We start from the raw sequence: 18,917 nt of genomic DNA on the forward strand, positions 1-18,917 counted from the left end.
ACTAGAAAATGATTTTCTTTTTTCCTTACTGTTTTAATGAATTCAATGTCAACAATAATGCAAAATAAATAATATAACATATTGTTTGAATTTCTTGGTAAAGATTATTTGATACTCTTAACCTTTTACTAAACTTGATTTTGATAAATCCAAAAAAGATTAGACAGGTCACCCTAATAAACCGAGCTGTCAGTTGAGCTGAATTAAAAGTCAACAACACCCACAAGAATTCCGATCAAAAATCTCTTATCAGCATATTTAATTCACGACTTTATTGTTGATACACGTTGCAGGTGCGTTCGCAATGCTTATAGATCGCATTCCGTGCGAGACTAGTCAGCATGATGACTGTTAACAACCCGTTTCTGTACATTTGGTCGAATGTTAGTTATGCACTGTTACATGGTTATTTTCTGTTGTTTGCCGATTAATGAGGGGTTTTTTGTATGTTTGTGTTCAGGCGCAAATGACGAACCAGGCGTCTCCCGTGGAGGAGCAGGAGAAGCTTCTGGATGAGGCGCTGAACGTCGTCAAAGTCCAGGTAATCGTTTCTATTGAAACCTATTGAAGTAAGTAGAATCGGATGATAGAATCAATTGAGGGGCGTTCATACATAATGAGGCCTGTATAACCGTAAAAAGTACGTTTTAAAGTTAGCACAATACCTTGTTTATGTTGTTGCATGGAATTCAAAACATTATGTCAACCTATGTAACATTGTGGTATGTTTTGTAACTGTCACAATCGTAGTATTTTGTCTAATTATAATGTGATTGTGGAGTTATGGTTACAGAAATGTTGTAAGCTCGCCAGAAAATAGGTAAAAATGGACTAATTTTTAACATTTCCATACACAGTAATTGAATGCATTACCTATTTCTATCATTTAACATGATCTTGTAGCTTTATCTGTAGTAGTCCAGTAGACACACCATCAGAACTCATTAATACTTATAAACACTGAAAATTTCAAGGATTCTCAAGAACCAGTAAACCTTTTCCTAAGTATGATAATACAGAAAGGGTTTGTTTTGTCTGCAGGCATTTCAGATGAAGCGCTGCCTGGACAAGTCGAAGCTGATGGATGCACTGAAGCACGCCTCCACCATGCTTGGGGAGCTGCGCACCTCGCTGCTCTCGCCCAAGAGCTACTACGAGCTCTGTATCCTTTTTGATTCACTTTTTAATTTACTCCTTAGCCTTAATTGTGGAGCTTACTGAATATGAAATATGTGACAAAAATAGTAAGCATCTTTTTTATGGGTGAATCAACTTTTTCTTGCCAGATATTGCCATGGTTACGATCCCCTGAGTCTCGCTGGTTTCATGCAAAGTTATGCTACTTAAACTATGCAAACATGCATTTTTCTCGTGTTAACAAGCCCTTTCCTTTATTTGCCACCTACAAACATGGACTACATGCATGCTTGCATAATTTTGCATAAAACCAGCGTGACTCAGGGGACCATAACTATGGCAATAAGAGGCAAAAAAAAGTTGATTCACCCTTATAAATGTTTTCTTTTACTATTCCCTTTTTGATTTTCTTATACATTTTCCCCATCAGAACTAGATACAGAAGTTGTAATTTCTTTAACTCCTTATACATATAAGTACCTAAGGGTAAGTTGTTTAGTTTTCGAATGTCAGTGTACAAAATACAAAATCATTCAGCAAATAGGCCACGGGGGCACTTTTACATGTCAACATTACAGAGTATTCATTAAAGTTAAACAAATTAAATTAATAGAAATATTAACAATTAAAAATATTAATCATAAGCTAAGTAGCTATACACTGATATAGAGTTAGAGATGTATAAAATCTCTAACATGTATTATTACTAACTATAATTAATACATAAAGAAAGCACAAACAGATACAAAGAAAAAATAAATCTATAATAATTTTAGAGTTGTAGACTGGATGTTACAAGTAAAGATATTATACTTAATCAAATAATCCATGGAGATGTATAGGGTCTCCAAGAGTTAAATTTTATAAAATTAAAATATTTAAAAAGTAAAAACTTTGTCAAATCATACAAAAAAAAATACAGAAAATGAACAGCTAAATTACACATTTACAAGTCTCTAATTGACAACATTTCATATTTTTACGTACTACTTTTTATTGTTTGGTTTGAAAGAATTCAATACTAAAAGATACACGTATTTTTTTATTTTTCCAAAAACTGCTATTTTAATGAGAAATTCCCTTTTTATTACTGCTTCGAGCAGAAAGAGCGTAAGTTACAAACGTCATGACACAGCTTCGTGACGTCACATGTGTTGTTTCATACACCTAAGAAAACGACAAAATCATTCCTAAAAAAAAAGTTTTAACAGTCAGCTTAAACAGTCCGGTATGTCTGACTGTCAAGTGTCACTGTCAACCACTAGTGAATGACTACGAATCATAGACTAAGCCATGATTTTTTTATATCTTTGCTACGAACTGTGATAAGTTTCACTGTCAAACTCAAGTGACATCCCAACTGGAAGATTTTTTTGATATAGTGGCAGCTCTAAATCAGCTATTTGACGTCACTTCCCCTTTAAACTATTTTTAAGATATTTTATACTAAAAATGCGGAAAAAAAAATTAAAAAAATGATTTATGTGATCTACAAGCGTATATCTCGAAATGGTTTTCGATTTAGGGACATTGAAAATTTTGAAACATTGTCAATTGTCAATCATTAAAGTAACAAATCAAGTTTACAAAAAAAATATAATCAAAATCTTAGAGATGTATAAGGTCTCTAAGTGTCCAAAAACTAACATTAACTTAATCAAGCGACAATGTGATCATTAAAGTAAGGAATCTATTTTTAGGGTTCCGTAGTCAACTAGGAACCCTTATAGTTTCGCCATGATTGTCTGTCTGTCCGTCCGTCCGTCCGTCCGCGGATAATCTCAGTAACCGTAAGTACTAGAAAGCTGAAATTTGGTACCAATATGTATATCAATCACACCAACAAAGTGCAAAAATAAAAAATGGAAAAAAATGTTTTATTAGGGTACCCCCCCTACATGTAAAGTGGGGGCTGATATTTTTTTTTCATTCCAACCACAACGTGTGATATATTGTTGGATAGGTATTAAACAATGAATAAGGGTTTACTAAGATTGTTTTTTGATAATATTAATATTTTCGGAAATAATCGCTCCTAAAGGAAAAAAAGTGCGTCCCCCCCCCCCCCCCTCTAACTTTTGAACCATATGTTTAAAAAATATGAAAAAAATCACAAAAGTAGAACTTTATAAATACTTTCTAGGAAAATTGTTTTGAACTTGATAGGTTCAGTAGTTTTTGAGAAAAATACGGAAAACTACGGAACCCTACACTGAGCGTGACCCGACACGCTCTTGGCCGGTTTTTTTAAAATAAAATCAAAATCTCAGAGATGTATAAAGTCTCTAAGTGTCCAAAAGCTAGTCAGCGTCGCCTGTAATACCTGTATATCATTCATTTAAAATTGAATATTAATTTTAGAAATTATAATAAAATTAATATTTAGTAAGGCATTTCAGTCTGTCCTTTAAATAAAATCAATTATTTCAGACCTTGAGCCCATATTAAAATACAACAAATAAAATTAAAATTAAATCCTTTGAAGTCTATAATTGCTTTGTAAGCCAAACAACTGTAAAATAAAATAGATTTCCTTAGCGCCACCCAGACATGGCCATAACAGATGAGCTCCGCCACCTGGAGCTGTACCTGCTGGAGGAGTTCCGGCGCGGCCGCAAGGTGGCGGACCTGTACGAGCTGGTGCAGTACGCCGGCAACATCGTGCCGCGGCTGTACCTGCTCATCACCGTGGGGCTGGTCTACATCAACACCAACACCAGCCTGCGGAGAGACCTGCTCAAAGTGAGTGCTACTTGGAACAGTTGGAACTATTCACTACCATACTCAATTATCACTGTGGGATTTGTTTATATCAATATTCATATTCATATTCACATGTTTAACAAAAGATTTCTATCTGGGCTATTCTGATTTCTGACCTTCCCAAAGCATTTGAAAAATTTGACACTGAGATTTCCAGTAACTCTAAGCTTCATCGGCATCAAAACAAAAGGCTGGAATTAGTTTAAAAAAAAACATGTTGACCAAGACTAGCTGTACGAAATTAGTACATTGGTGATTTTTGCCCATAAAATTTGGTGTCCCTCAAGGGAGTACTCTCGGACCGGCAGTATTCACCTCATACAACATTGTTCCAGGATCTGGTGGAGATGTGCCGCGGCGTGCAGCACCCGCTGCGCGGGCTGTTCCTGCGCAACTACCTGCTGCAGTGCACGCGCAACGTGCTGCCCGACTCGCACGAGCCCGAGAACGAGAACGAGGGCACCGTACGTTTCATATATTTATATATGTCGCTGTCGCCCACATGAACTATGTTTCTTTTTCATTCATTTAATAAAGAAAATTGGAGTTGGATAAGGAGAGCAAGGTTCTGAGTTGTGGCGATATTGTAGGTCTATTTCAATACTTGTCGTCTTGCGACACTTGTGTTGATAAATGCCGCAGTGAAGGTAGATGCTGAATAAAGTATTTCCTCGTGTTTTCAGGTTCGCGATGCCATCGACTTCATTCTGATGAACTTCGCGGAGATGAACAAGCTTTGGGTCCGCATGCAGCATCAGGGACACTCGAGGTAATAACAAACTGTAGAGTCTTATATTAATCTCTTACTTCCTTTTTTTGCATTGAGTAGTTGTGTTTTTCGTTTTCAAAATCAAGCTCACTAAAACCCCTTTCCTAAAATATACAGGCAGTGGCCTATTTCACAACAGCAACAATGGTCACCCGAAAGTGACAAATCGTCGTTGATTGCCTGTTCAACAAGGAAATATTGACGCTGAGTAACAATGTTACTTATCAACCCAGAAATAGGTATAGAATTGTCAAGTGTCAATGTCACCGTGGTGACCCTAACATGATCTTCAATGCTATAGGGATAAAGAGCGCCGCGAGCGCGAGCGCTCCGAGCTGCGCATTCTGGTGGGCACCAACTTGGTCCGTCTCAGCCAGCTCGAGTGCGTCACCGTCGCCGAGTACAAGCGCTGCGTGCTGCCCGCCATCCTGGAGCAAGTGGTGTCCTGCAGGGACGCCATAGCGCAGGAATATCTGCAGGAATGCTGCATACAGGTAAAATAAAAACATATTACAAATCCTGGTCACGACATCAATTCTAACGATCCCAACAGTCTAAATAAAAAGTGTATCACCCTTTAAAATGTAATTTCTAAGAAATTAAAATGCGACAGTAGCTTAGTGTCTTCTCTCTCAATTTTAAGCGTCTATAACGATAAGAAAGCGAGGCACAAATGTGAATGTCAATTAGCCTGATTCAATTGTAATCCTGTTTGTCGCAGGTGTTTCCGGACGAGTTCCACCTGGCGACGCTGCAGCCGTTCCTCAAGTCGTGCGCGGAGCTGCAGCCCGGCGTCAACATCAAGAACATCATCACGGCTCTTATAGAGCGACTGCAGCACTACAGCCAGGTATGATGGCTCCACCAAATTGTAAAAGAAAAGAGTTTTAGTCCCATGTGATCAAAGTCTAACATTCACCCACATATTTTCCAGCGGAGCGAGAACGGCGTGAATTTCGTGGTGACGGAGGACGGGCAGGAGCAGCAGGTGCAGCTGTTCGAGGTGTTCTCCGACCAGGTGGCCGCCATCACACAGGTATGTTTACAAATCACTGGAATACTAAACATCTATAAGGCTAGTTATAGTGTCTCGCGGACCGACCGCGCGGATGACCCGCACGGCCAATTTGTTTGAAGTTGTTGTTGTCGTCCGCGCCACTCCAAAATGCTCCCTGAACTTAATATGTACATATTAGAACGATGCGAATCGGTCCGCGTAAGAGACTAAAACCAGCCTTAGTTTTAATTTTTCAGGGTTTTTTCTTTATTGTCTTAGCAATATCTTACTTGACAAAAATCATCTATATCCTCGCTTTGTGTATACCAAAGAACTTGTTAAACCTACAGAGTCGCACGGACATGCCTCCGGAAGACACGCTGAGCCTGCAGCTCGCCTTGCTCAAGCTGGCGCAGCGCTGCCACCCGGACCGACTCAACTACGTCGACAAGGTGTTGGCTCATACCGACACCATTTGCAAGGATATCCTACAGAACAGGTAACCTGCTGAAGTTGTATCTGTGTACAAGTTGTCAGTAAGATTGAAATTTATTTGGAAAGAAATTAGGTTAGATTTTTGTAATATTTTGAAATATCCTGGTCACGGCACCAAATTGTAACAACATCGTTTTTAATGCTATGTAAAATACATCCTTTTAATGGATAGCGTTTTGTTTTTAAATTTCCTTACTTAGCAAGTATGTTTTATTAATATTGGTGTCAGACCAATAGATCAGTCAATGAATGCTCAAAAGGGGGGTCTAGGTGGAATAGCCAACAAAACCGCGAACTAACCGAGTGGTTTTTAACAACACAACTAGAGAATGAAGAGTCCGAAGACTCTGGCAAAATCGATCAAGATCTCACTAAAGGTGCTGAGCAACTCCTACAAGCCGATGACTGCATAGAGGATAATGAGTTATCTATCCTTTCACCGAAGCACAAAAAAGTACCAAGGCGCTCAAATTCTAAAAGGGTCAAACGTCGTCGTCACTTGTGGAATCGACGCAATCGCGCTAATGGTCGTCGTAGGCATACAAGTGCGTGTATTGATTTACCGGCCGCTTCATCTCAGGATTCTCCGGTCTGTGAGACATCTGTACGTCGATCCTCACCTACTGAGGAGAATACCACGCTTGGGTTATGCTGCATGGCTGATGCTGGGAGTGCGTCTCGAAGCGGCGAGGCGTCAATACAAGACAAGTCTCAACAGGAAACATCGAAACTGCGTTGCCTTTCTACGTCACGGTCTGAAAGACAAACTATTATTTTCTCTGACAAAATAGGTGTGGGAATTGGGCCTATAATGGCTGAGTGTCTTCAACAAAATGTAGTTAATAGGTGCTATTCAGGGTTATCGTTTAATGATCTCATTGAAAAATTCGATCCTGCGAGTATGATAAATTCACTACCATAGTTGTATTGGCCGGAAACCATACTAATGTAACTAAGAGGTCGCTGGATACTGGCATTAAATCACTGATTGACATTCAAATTAAATCTAAATGTAAGATAATTGTATGTACGTTTCCATACTGTTTTAATATGACTCGAGATTACAACCTGTGTATTCACCGAATGAATTTGTTTATGTATAATGCGACGAGCCAGGTTCGTGAAGCAATCCAGTTATTTGATGTTAATAAATTTATCTATAATTTCAAATTAACAAAATATACAATGTACATGTCGCAAGTAGAGAAACGGTGTTTAGTGAAATTATTGGCATATAACATTTCTGATCCACATGTACTAAATGCAAAACAGTCTATTACCAATGTATTTGGTGACACCAGCAATACAAATACTAAAGTGCCGAAAGAAATTTCTTTGCATAATTTAAACTTACAGTAAAGACAACAGATAAGCAAAAAGTATTTCACTACTACACCAAAACATAAATCGCTTCTCTGGCAAAATCCTAGATTTAGAGTTGTTTACAGAAAGACAAGATCTCGATGTGGTTTGCTTGACGGAAACTTGGTTGAAAGACGACACAATGAAATTTAATGTAAGTAATTTTGTAGTAGCTAGCGCTTATAACAGAACGACCACGGTAGGGGGTGGCTCTATTGTATTAGTGAAAGATGGCCTAGCATTTAAAGAGCGTAGGGACCTGTCGGCTCTTTCTGTGGATCGAATATGTGAGATCGCCTCTGCAGAGCTGGACCAGTATCTTATAATTTGTATCTATAAGCCACCTTCTAGCAACATGGCTTATTTTATGAATACTGTTGAAGATGTCTTGAATAAAGCGTCCAATTCCAAAAAATCAATAGTCGTATGTGGCGATTTCAATATAGATGTTTTAACTCAATCTATTGATAAAGACCTGTATGTATCTTTGTTTCGGTCATTCAATCTACATTACGTGTTTGAGGAACCTACTCGGGTTACTCCTACTACCGCTACATGCATTGATAACGTTTGGTTAAACTGTTCTCATCTGGGGTCAAGTGTGGTGAACGGTGTTCGTTCGGACCATAAAGCTCTTATTGTTAGCCTACCGAGTGAAAAGAAAGATACTGGCCGCGTGATCGAAATTAGGCCACTAGGTAAAAACAGACTGGAACAACTTAAGTTTAACTTGGCTGCTAAAATCTCAAATACACAAGTAGAGTCGAATGACCCGAATGAGCTGTTTAACATGCTCCAGAACACAGTGTGCACGGAATTTAATAAAACTTGTGGAAAAAAGCAAATAAGATTAAAAAGTAGAATGTCATTTCGAGAGTGGGCCACGAAGGGTATACGCATAAGTAGAGACAGATTGTATCAGTTATATGAAAGAAGATCTTACACCAACAACGAAAATTTTCACCAATACGTCAGAAACTATTCAAAAGTTTTTAAACTAGTATGCAAAAAAGCAAAAGCAGCTTATCTTAAAGAAAAAATAAAAACCTCTAAAAGTAAATCTAAAGCGGTCTGGAAAATAATAAACACTGAAACTGGTCAAAACAGTAAACGAAATCCTTCAATCACCTTGACAGTCAATGGTAAATTAGAAGCAGATCCCGTTAAAGTGGCAAATGAGTTCAATGCTTTCTTTTCCGAAATACCCAAAGAAACCACTAGATTACTGTCATCGTCAACAGCTGTTGCTGAATCTTTGCTACGTCAAAATGTAGAACTTAAAAATTTAAGTCACTTTAAATTTCAGTGTGTTTCCGCATTAGACATAATGAAGACGTTTAAAATGTTACAAGTAAAGAAAACTGAAGATTTATGGGGTGTTTCGGTCCAGGTACTGAAATCGATTTTGGAGATTGTGGCACCAACTCTGGCATTAATTTTTAACAATTGTATAGATATCGGTGTATTCCCAAGTTTAATGAAATTCAGTAAAGTAGTACCAATTTTCAAATCAGGTGATAGCCATAATCCGACTGACTATCGTCCAGTGTCTATATTGCCTGCATTCAGTAAAATATTTGAAAAGATGATCCTTAATCAATTGATTTCCTATTTCAATCGTAATAAAATTCTACATGAACAACAATTTGGCTTTACCAAAAATAAATCTACTGCTGACGCAGGTATAAGTCTAATCAAATTTATTTTGCAAGCTTGGGAAGAGTCGCAGGACGTGATTGGAGTTTTCTGCGACCTTTCCAAAGCTTTTGATTGCGTAGATCATAAAACGTTAATTTCCAAGCTCTGTTTCTATGGTATTCAAGGACCAGCATTAAATCTCATACACTCGTATCTATCAGAAAGAAGCCAAAGAGTTACTGTAAATGGCGCTTTTTCAACAGATAAAGTGGTAGAGATGGGTGTGCCACAGGGTTCGATTTTAGGCCCTTTTCTGTTTCTGGTATATGTGAATGACCTGCCATATATGGTGAGCCAAAAATCTGGCATTGTCATGTATGCCGATGACACTTCTTTACTTTTTAAGGTGAATAGAAGAGATACCGAATTAGTTGAGGTGAACAACACTCTCTCTGAGGTAGGCCATTGGTTTTCTGTAAATAATTTAATATTGAACCCAAAGAAAACCAAGTGTATGAAATTCTCCTTATGTACTGGTTCTAATCTAAATTTAGTCTCGAATATCAAGCTTAATGGTCAGCTTCTTGGCTTTGCGCAAACAATGGTGTTTTTAGGAATAACGCTGGACCCAAAATTACAATGGGGATCTCATGTAACTATTACACTAGCAAATAGATTGAGCTCAGCTGCTTTTGCAGTCAAAAAAATGAAACAGTTAACTAATGTAGAAACGGCACGACTGGTTTACTTCGCCTACTTTAATAGTTTGATGTCGTACGGTCTTGTATTGTGGGGCTCTGCAGCCGATATAGAAACAATATTTATACTACAAAAACGAGCATTAAGAGCAATTTATAATTTAAAGACACGAGATTCACTAAGAGAAATCTTTAAAAATATTGACATTTTAACGTTGCCGTCCCTATATATTTTCGAAGTCATTATGTATGTCAGGAGAAATTTGTACGCTTTTCCAACAAACTCTGAGAAAGCAAAGGTTACCAGAAATTCGGGTAAGCTTAAAGTTTCTTCCTGTAGACTAGTAAAAACGAAAAAGTCCTTCTTGGGAAACTGTACAAAGTTCTACAATAAAATTCCACTAGAAATTTGTAATCTTACAGACGCAAAGTTTAAAGCCGTTGTAAAAGGGGCGCTCATACTATATCACAGACCGGGATATATGGAAAATGTACTTAAGTGACAAACCAAAATAATGTATTTTGCTTTATATGCATAATTATTTAATTTAAATTGTATTTTCAGTTAGGATAATTGGTTAATTTATTTATTTATGTTTGTACAAATGTACCCTTGACTTTCATAAGAGCATTTGTTAATGCCTAAATTGAAGAATAAAGAATTTCATTTCATTTCATTTCATTTCAATGGCCGAAAGCAGAAAGTTTCACTACGGGATGTTGTTAGGGGTAGTCAGGAGACATACATACTAAAAGTCCTCGGACTATGGACGTGAGCTCGAAGAGGGGGGGATGAAAAAAGGTCCCATTTTTTGGTTTTTTGCTCATATTTCAAAAACTATGCGTCATACGAAATTTTGGTTTACCACACCTTGAAAGCTTATAAAATTCTCTATAACTTTGATCTAGAAACTTTTTTTCTATTCTCAACCATTATCTAGGTATGAGCACCTAAAAACTGTTAATTTTTTAAAAATCGTTTCCCCCCCACTTTTTGCTTCATACATTGCTCCATATCTTGCAAAATATTTATCTTAGACAAAAGTTTTCTTAAAAATCTTGTAGATCATTCAAATACCTTTCATAATATGTGTACATATGCTTCTGGGTCATGTACCATTGAATAATTATACGACTTTAAAACGAAATGAAACAACAAATGTATGTGATAAACGTGTAAAATATGTATTTCATGAACATGATTGTATTACGATGCTGTATAAATGCATTCACACAACAGGTAACAATACAATTAGCTGTATATAAAGGCCTTCTCACACCCACATCTACCACTACTACAATCTGTGGTGCACCGGCAAAATATTGACTTCAGTATTTCTTCCGGAGCAGCTGGTACTTTGGTTTGCACAGGAATCAGTAAGTTGCTTTCGTTCCGTGCCATCCCCATTCATCATCCTCCTTGCGTTATCCCGGCATTTGCCACGGCTCATGGGAGCCTGGGGTCCACTTTGACAACTAATCCCAAGATTTGGCGTAGGCACTAGTTTTACGAAAGCGACTGCCCTCTTACTTTCCAACCCGAAGGGTAACTAGGACTTATTGGAATTAGTCCGGTTTCCTCACGATGTTTTCCTTCACCGAAAAGCGACTGGCAAATATCAAATGACATTTCGCACATAAGTTCAGAAAAAAGTCATTAGTATATTAGCGAGGGAGGTAAAAAAAGTGTGGAATACTAATACAACTAACTAACTTAGTTTCAGAGGTAAAAACTGCACCTGCTGCTTAACCTGTGTGGTGACGGGTTAAGAATTTCACCACCCCCTTTCTTCCCGTGGGTGTCGTAGAAGGCGACTATGGGATATGGGTTAAATTGTGGCGTAGGCGAGAGGCTGGCAACCTGTCACTGCAATGTCACAGTTTCGTTTTCTTTCAACCCCTTATTTGCCAAAAGTGGCACTGAAGCTTTAGTGGTTTCATGTGTTCTGCCTACCCCTTTATGGGATGCAGGCGTGATTGTATGTATGTATGTAAAAACTGCAAATAACAGCTTAAGTTACAATTATGTCCTAACTCTTAAAAGTTTTCTACTTCTATTCTACTTTAAATCAAATTTTAACGTAAAAAAAGGTTTTTACTTGACGAATACTGGACCAAGTGCGCTAAAATACTCGTACTCTTAGATCTAGAAATCAAGTACTCTTAGATCATAAACTGTTATAAATGTATCTTAGACAATATCCTCCCCGCCGTTATCATCAGTGTCTTCCTCTATCCTGGGGGTGTCGTTGACTTTCGATCCGGAGGTTGCGGGTTCGAACCCGGCTCGTACCAATGACTTTTTTCTGAACTTATGTGCGAAATGTCATTTGATATTTGCCAGTCGCTTTTCGGTGAAGGAAAACATCGTGAGGAAACCGGACTAATTCCAATGAGTTCTAGTTACCCTTCGGGTTGGAAAGACAGATGGCAGTCGCTTTCGTAAAACTAGTGCCTACGTCAAATCTCGGGATTAGTTGTCAAAGTGAACCCCAGGCTCCCATGAGCCGTGGCAAATGCCGGGATAACGCAAGGAGGATTATGAATGGGGATGGGCACGGAACGAAAGCAACTTAGTGATTCCTGTGCAAACCAAAGTACCAGCTGCTCCGGAAGAAATACTGAAGTTAATATTTTGCCGGTGCACTACAGATTGTAATAGTGGTAGATGTAGGTGTGAGAAGGGCTTTATGTACAGCTAATTGTATTGTCACCTGTTGTGTGAATGCATTTATACAGCATCGTAATACAATCATGTTCATGAAATACATATTTTACACGTTTATCACATACATTTGTTGTTTTATTTCGTTTTAAAGTCGTATAATTATTCAACGGTACATGACCCCGAAGCATATGTACACATATTATGAAAGGTATTTGAATGATCTACAAGATTTTTAACCCCCGACGCAAAAACGAAGGGGTGTTATAAGTTTGACGTGTCTGTCTGTCTGTCTGTCTGTCTGTCTGTCTGTCTGTCTGTCTGTCTGTCTGTCTGTGTGTGTGTCTGTCTGTGGCATCGTAGCTCCCGAACGGATGAACCGATTTTGATTTAGTTTTTTTTGTCTGAAAGCTGAGTTAGTCGGGAGTGTTCTTAGCCATGTTTCATGAAAATCGGTCCACTATGTCGCGGTCGGGGGTTTTTTCAAAATTTTAATTTTTCAAGAAAACTTTTGTGTAAGATAAATATTTTTCAAGATATGGAGCAATGTATGAAGCAAAAAGTGGGGGGAAAACGATTTTTAAAAAATTAACAGTTTTTAGGAGCTCATACCTAGATATTGGTTGAGAATAGAAAAAAAAGTTTCTAGATCAAAGTTATAGAGAATTTTATAAGCTTTCAAAGTGTAGTAAACCAAAATTTCGTATGACGCAAAGTTTTTGAAATATGAGCAAAAAACCAAAAAATGGGACCTTTTTTCATCCCCCCCTCTTCGAGCTCACGTCCAAAGTCCGAGGACTTTTAGTATGTATGTCTCCTGACTACCCCTAACAACATCCCGTAGTGAAACTTTCTGCTTTCGGCCATTCCATCTAGGATCGTTCGTTGACCAAGCTACAAGCTAAGTTGGCCACGATTTTGCAATTGTTATAAATATTATGTCAATGTCGATCTCCTTTTAATTTATGTCGTTATTCTTGCTTCCTATAGTGCATAGTTTGACTCGACTGGACTTTAAAAATTATAAATATTGAACATATATTGATTTGAAACGTTTCTGTCAGTGGTAAAAGTCACCTGGAGCAGAACACCCCCGTGTTCAAAGAGCTGATGAAGATCCTGAAGCTGCCGGGCGAGCAGTACGCGGACGTGCTGACGCTCACGCGGCTGCAGCACTACCGCCCGCTCATGCAGCACCTGCCGCACGCGGGGCGCAGCTCGCTGGCCGCGCACCTCGCCGCGCTGCTTATTGACGCTGGGACCGTGGTGACCACGCCGGAAGACGTGAGTTCTGAGACTTTGTAGACGGCCTAAGTTAATATACGACGTAGACTTTTAACAAAGGGCCTTAATGAACTGGCTAGAAATTTAATGAAAAGCCTAAGCTTTCAGTGGCGAGTTTAGGATGCATTTGCGCATTTGACGTGGAACTGTGATGATAAATATCTTATCGTTTCAGGTGGAGTCAGTATTGTCGATGTTGGACGTTCTGATCCGGGACCAGCCCGACCAGCCGGCCGACCCGGACCCGGACGACTTTGCCGAGGAACAGTGGCTGCTCGCCAGGTGAGTGAGCTCACCTAATCCCAGGATTTCGCGTAGACTAGTTTCTACGAAGGCTAGTCAGATGTGCTGTCAATGTGTTTTTATCGTAATCTCCAGACTGATCCACCAGTTCAAGTCGCCGTCGGCGGACCAGCAGTACCTGGTCCTGAGCGCGAGCCGCAAGGCGCTGCAGGCGGGAGGCGCCTCCAGGATACGGCACTCCTTCCCGCCGCTGCTCTTCCACGCCTACCGGCTCGCCGAGCAGTACAAGGACGAGAAAGACCAGGTCTGCGGTTAATGCGGCTATGCTCAAATATACAATCGGTTTGAAAAAAACGATAAATCCCGGTCACGGCACCACGTTCACATATTGTTTTTATTAGACCCGCCATTGCCTATATCACATTAATCGTTCGTTCATTATAAATTGACTATAGTAGAAATGTAACGTTTACGGTTACTTCCCATTTCCAGCACAAAGTATATGTAACGACAACAATGTTCTGTATATTACAATCTACGGGTTCATACAGACATAATTCGAAACACGACTTTGATCGTAACGATGATTATTTTAGGACGAGATGTGGGAGAAGAAATGTCAGAAGATCTTCCAGTTCTGCCACCAGAGCATCAGCATGCTAGTGAAAGTCGAACTTGCAGAATTACCCCTTCGGTAAGTGAAACAAGCATTTACTATTATAATACACAATTAATTAAAAATATTGAAGTCTTTTCCATAATCCTGTACGTTTTATGCCATCTCTTTTTTAATTAGAAAGAAACAGATATTGAGATGCTGTGTGGTGTCCGGCAGAGTAGAATAGCACCAACCCATCACACTTCGGGTGTCGTACAAGGCGACTAATAATATAAGAGGTAGAAGATCTGAATCTTCCGTAAACCAGGAAATGGGCAGCAGCATTTTCTGGTTCTCTTAGCAACTCACTGCGATCGCCAACCCGCCTGCCCAGCGTGGCGATTAGGGCATTACCCTTCAATGATAGGTACACAGACCAAATGGCCCCCAGTTCCCGGCCGCCGCACCAGGCTTGACTACGGTAGCGGTCATAGCGTCGGTGCGGCACGGGGTGCTAAGAATCCCCGGGCTACGGACGGCTACCAAAATCACAAAACATTGACTTTGGCTACGTATAACGGACGAACTCTGCGGCTCAACGAACATCTAGCCGAATTGGAGGTGGAGTTAAACAAGATACGATGGCACGTTCTGGGGCTGTGTCCTCCCCCTCTCTTCGGACTTCAGATAGCTGAAGTCCGAAGAGAGGGGAGGACACAGTAACTTTAGAATCAGGCCATCTACTCTACTTTCGAGAAGGCGACAACCTCTCCCAAGGGGGTGTCGGATTCCTCGTGAACAAGGCCCTCACTGACAACATTGTAGAAATCTCCAGTGTGTTGGCAAGGGTAGCGTACCTCGTACTTAAATTGACTGATAGATATTATCTTAAGGTCGTACAGGTATATGCGCCGACCGCCGCATACTTGGATGGTGAGGTGGAAACCATGTACGAGGACATAGGCAAAGCCCTACATAACACCTCGAAGGCTCACATCAATGTTGTCATGGGGGACTTCAACGCCAAAGTGGGAGTACGCACGGACACCGAATCGGTTATAGGAACGCATGGTGTTGGTAATAGGAATCACAGGGGGCAGATGCTGGTTAACTTCTTAGAGCGGGAGGGGCTATTCTTGATGAATTCGTTTTTCAAGAAGAAGCCCCAGAGAAAGTGGACCTGGGGGAGCCCCGACAATGTGACAAAAAACGAGATCGACTTTATCATGGCGGATAAGAGGCGTATATTCAGAGATGTCTCAGTGATAAATAGGTTCAACACCGGGAGTGATCACCGACTCGTACGAGGCACTCTGAATATAAACTTCAAGCGGGAACGCACCCGTCTGATAAAGTCCACGCTCCGGCCTACTATGGTCCAAGCCATTGCGGGCTTCGAGAGATTCCAATTGGAACTTAAAAACCGTTTCGATGTGCTGGAAACCCAGTGCGATGTTGACGAGGACTTGAGTGGTGTAGTGGAAGCTATGAGGGATGTGGGTAACAGGTTCTGCCGGAATAGGCATGGGGGCAGGAAGTCCAAACTTTCGGACGGGACTCTGGAACTCATGAGAGTGAGACGCGAAAATACACAGGCCACGGTGGCAGATCAACGAGCCCTCACGAGACATATTCGAAAAGCGGTACGGCGGGATCTTCGGGCTTCAAATACACACCTCATTACGGAGCCCAATAGAGCAAAACCGAGGTCCCAAAGTATTCATGAAGCGTCTCGGGAGGAGCCATATGTCTAAACTGACTACCGCCGATGGCCGTCTCGTCTCTTCTAAGCCAGAGATACTCTCGGAGGTGGAAGACTTCTATGGCCAGTTATATGCCTCGCAATCTCCGCAACCTGAACCTGTCTCCAGCGATCCCCGAGCTACTTTACTCCGACACTATACCGACGAACTTCCCGACGTCAGCATTGACGAACTTGAGCTGGCCCTCAAACAACTTAAAAATGGAAAAGCCCCGGGAGAGGACGGGGTTACGATTGAGCTCCTAAGGATAGGGGTAACTCCTGTCCTTAGGCAGCTGCAGCGCATATTTAACTCCGTTCTCCACTAAGGGAGAACTCCAAGTGCGTGGAGCAGGAGCATGGTAGTTTTATTTTTCAAGAAGGGGGATAAGACTCTTCTCAAGAACTACCGCCCTATATCGCTCCTGAGCCACGTGTACAAGCTGTTCTCGAGGGTCATCACAAATAGGCTGACGCGGCGTTTAGACGACTTCCAACCACCGGAGCAGGCCGGGTTTCGTAGAGGATTTGGCACCATAGACCACATTCACACAGTGAGACAGATTATACAAAAGACCCAGGAGTATAACCAGCCTCTGTGTCTAGCTTTCGTGGACTATGAGAAGGCCTTTGACTCTGTCGAGACCTGGTCTGTTCTGGACTCTCTGAAGCGATGCCAAGTTGACTATCGATACATCGAGGTGCTAAAAAGCCTGTATGACGCCGCAACTATGTCCGTCCAAGTACAGAACAGTCAAACAAGATCGATTCCATTACATCGAGGAGTAAGGCAAGGAGATGTTATATCCCCGAAACTGTTTACGAATGTATTGGAAAATATCTTTAAGACTTTAAACTGGAACAGACGGGGTATAAATATAAATGGTGAATACATCTCGCACTTGAGGTTTGCAGATGATATCGTGATCATGGCAGAATCGCTGCAGGAAGTCCAAGAAATGCTGCACAGCCTAAATGTAGCCTCCCAACGAATTGGTCTCCGGATGAACCTGGACAAGACGAAGGTCATGTTTAATGATCTCGTCATTCCGGAGCCAGTAATCATCGACGGCACGCCTCTCGAAGTTGTCAAGGAATATGTATACCTTGGGCAGTTAATGCAGTTGGGTAGATACAACTTCGAAAAGGAAGCCGATAGGAGGGTCCAGTTGGGTTGGGCAGCGTTTTGGAAGTTACACCACATATTTTCGTCAGATATACCACAGAGCCTAAAGACGAAAGTTTTCGACCAGTGCGTCCTTCCTGTTAGGTTTACCCTTGAATCGCCGACAGACACTTGTTCGAATATTATTTCAAAGACAACGTTTCAAATAATTTCATTTCATCGACAGTTCATATCGTAGAACAATCGACACAAGTAAAATCAAACCGTAGACTTTTACTTCGTATATAAGTTATTCCGAGTATACTTTATATCGTGGTGTTTCATTTCGTGTTTTTTCATTTCATTTTGTTTTACATTATATACAATTCATTACGAATAATATTATTTCAATTATGATTTCTTCTAAAATTTTACAATTTATAAACTGTTTGTTTAGTCACAGTTCTAATCTAACCTAAACCTACTTTAAAAACGGTTCGTTGTTGTGTAGGGTCGCAGTTTTAACCTAACCTAAACCTACTCTGCAAGCCGTTTGTTTCTGTGTGATCACAGTTCTAACCTAACCTAAACCTACTCTGTAAACTGTTTGTTTTTGTCTGTGGTCACAGTTCTAACCTAACCTAAACCTACTATATGTATAAACCGTTCATTGATGTGTAGGGTCGCAGTTCTAACCTAACCTAAACCTACTCTGCAATACGTTTGCTTCTGTGTAAATCACTGGTCGAACCTAACCTAAACCTACTCTGTAAACTATTTGTTTCTGTGTGGTCACAGTTCTAACCTAACCTAAACCTACTCTGTAAGCTGGTCGTTTTTGTGTGTGGTTTAAAAGCTATTCGTTGTCGTGTAGGTCGCAGTTCTAACCTAACCTAAACCTACTCTGTAAACTGGTCGTTTTTGTGTGTGGTCACAGTTCTAACCTAACCTAAACCTACTTTAAAACCCGTTCATCGTGTTGTAGCATCGCAGTTCTAACCTAACCTAAACCTACTAGTACTCTAATATAGGATTAAAGCCAATGGTCATAGTCTAATTATGGACGTATGTGATGTGCCACGATAAAATCGACAATTTGAAGTTTCCTAGAATAAAACATCCATAAATGTGTAGTACGACACCTGGTTATGGATGCTCTGACATCGGACATACAGGAGGAAGCACCCTGGTGTATGCTGTTTGCCGATGACATTGTTCTTGTTGGGGAAAATGCACTTGAGGTCCAGAGCAGACTGGGAAAATGGCAAGAAAGACTGGAAAGTGTGGGACTGAAAATCAGCAGAACCAAAACTGAACAGATGTTCTGCGATTTCGGTGGTCTATCCAGTTTTTCCCCTATTGCCTTAGATGGTGTATACCTACCAGTCTGCTCCGACTTCCGGTACCTTGGGTCATTATTCC

At 40.4% G+C, this 18,917-nt stretch overlaps 1 protein-coding gene across 4 annotated transcripts in view; it reads left to right on the forward strand.

Moving 5' to 3' along the window:
• The first annotated feature begins 171 nt into the window (after positions 1-171).
• The window catches only part of LOC125237681 (vacuolar protein sorting-associated protein 35), a 31,321-nt gene continuing 12,575 nt past the window's right edge, over positions 172-18,917 (forward strand). For 2 of the 4 annotated variants that reach the window (XM_048144825.1, XM_048144827.1), the window contains exons 1-14: positions 261-383; positions 461-541; positions 1,042-1,162; positions 3,686-3,879; positions 4,236-4,364; positions 4,584-4,669; positions 4,971-5,163; positions 5,391-5,519; positions 5,604-5,705; positions 6,017-6,165; positions 13,589-13,808; positions 13,984-14,090; positions 14,187-14,355; positions 14,648-14,745. In XM_048144825.1, coding sequence (XP_048000782.1) covers positions 342-383; positions 461-541; positions 1,042-1,162; positions 3,686-3,879; positions 4,236-4,364; positions 4,584-4,669; positions 4,971-5,163; positions 5,391-5,519; positions 5,604-5,705; positions 6,017-6,165; positions 13,589-13,808; positions 13,984-14,090; positions 14,187-14,355; positions 14,648-14,745 — 1,820 coding nt within the window. In that variant the 5' untranslated portion in view covers positions 261-341. Of the gene's footprint in view, positions 384-460; positions 542-1,041; positions 1,163-3,685; positions 3,880-4,235; positions 4,365-4,583; positions 4,670-4,970; positions 5,164-5,390; positions 5,520-5,603; positions 5,706-6,016; positions 6,166-13,588; positions 13,809-13,983; positions 14,091-14,186; positions 14,356-14,647; positions 14,746-18,917 lie in introns of all 4 variants that reach the window. The other 2 variants (XM_048144828.1, XM_048144826.1) reach the window with 2 other exon arrangements.

This window comes from Leguminivora glycinivorella, chromosome 22, assembly GCF_023078275.1.
Source record: "Leguminivora glycinivorella isolate SPB_JAAS2020 chromosome 22, LegGlyc_1.1, whole genome shotgun sequence".
NCBI classification, from domain to species: domain Eukaryota; kingdom Metazoa; phylum Arthropoda; class Insecta; order Lepidoptera; family Tortricidae; genus Leguminivora; species Leguminivora glycinivorella.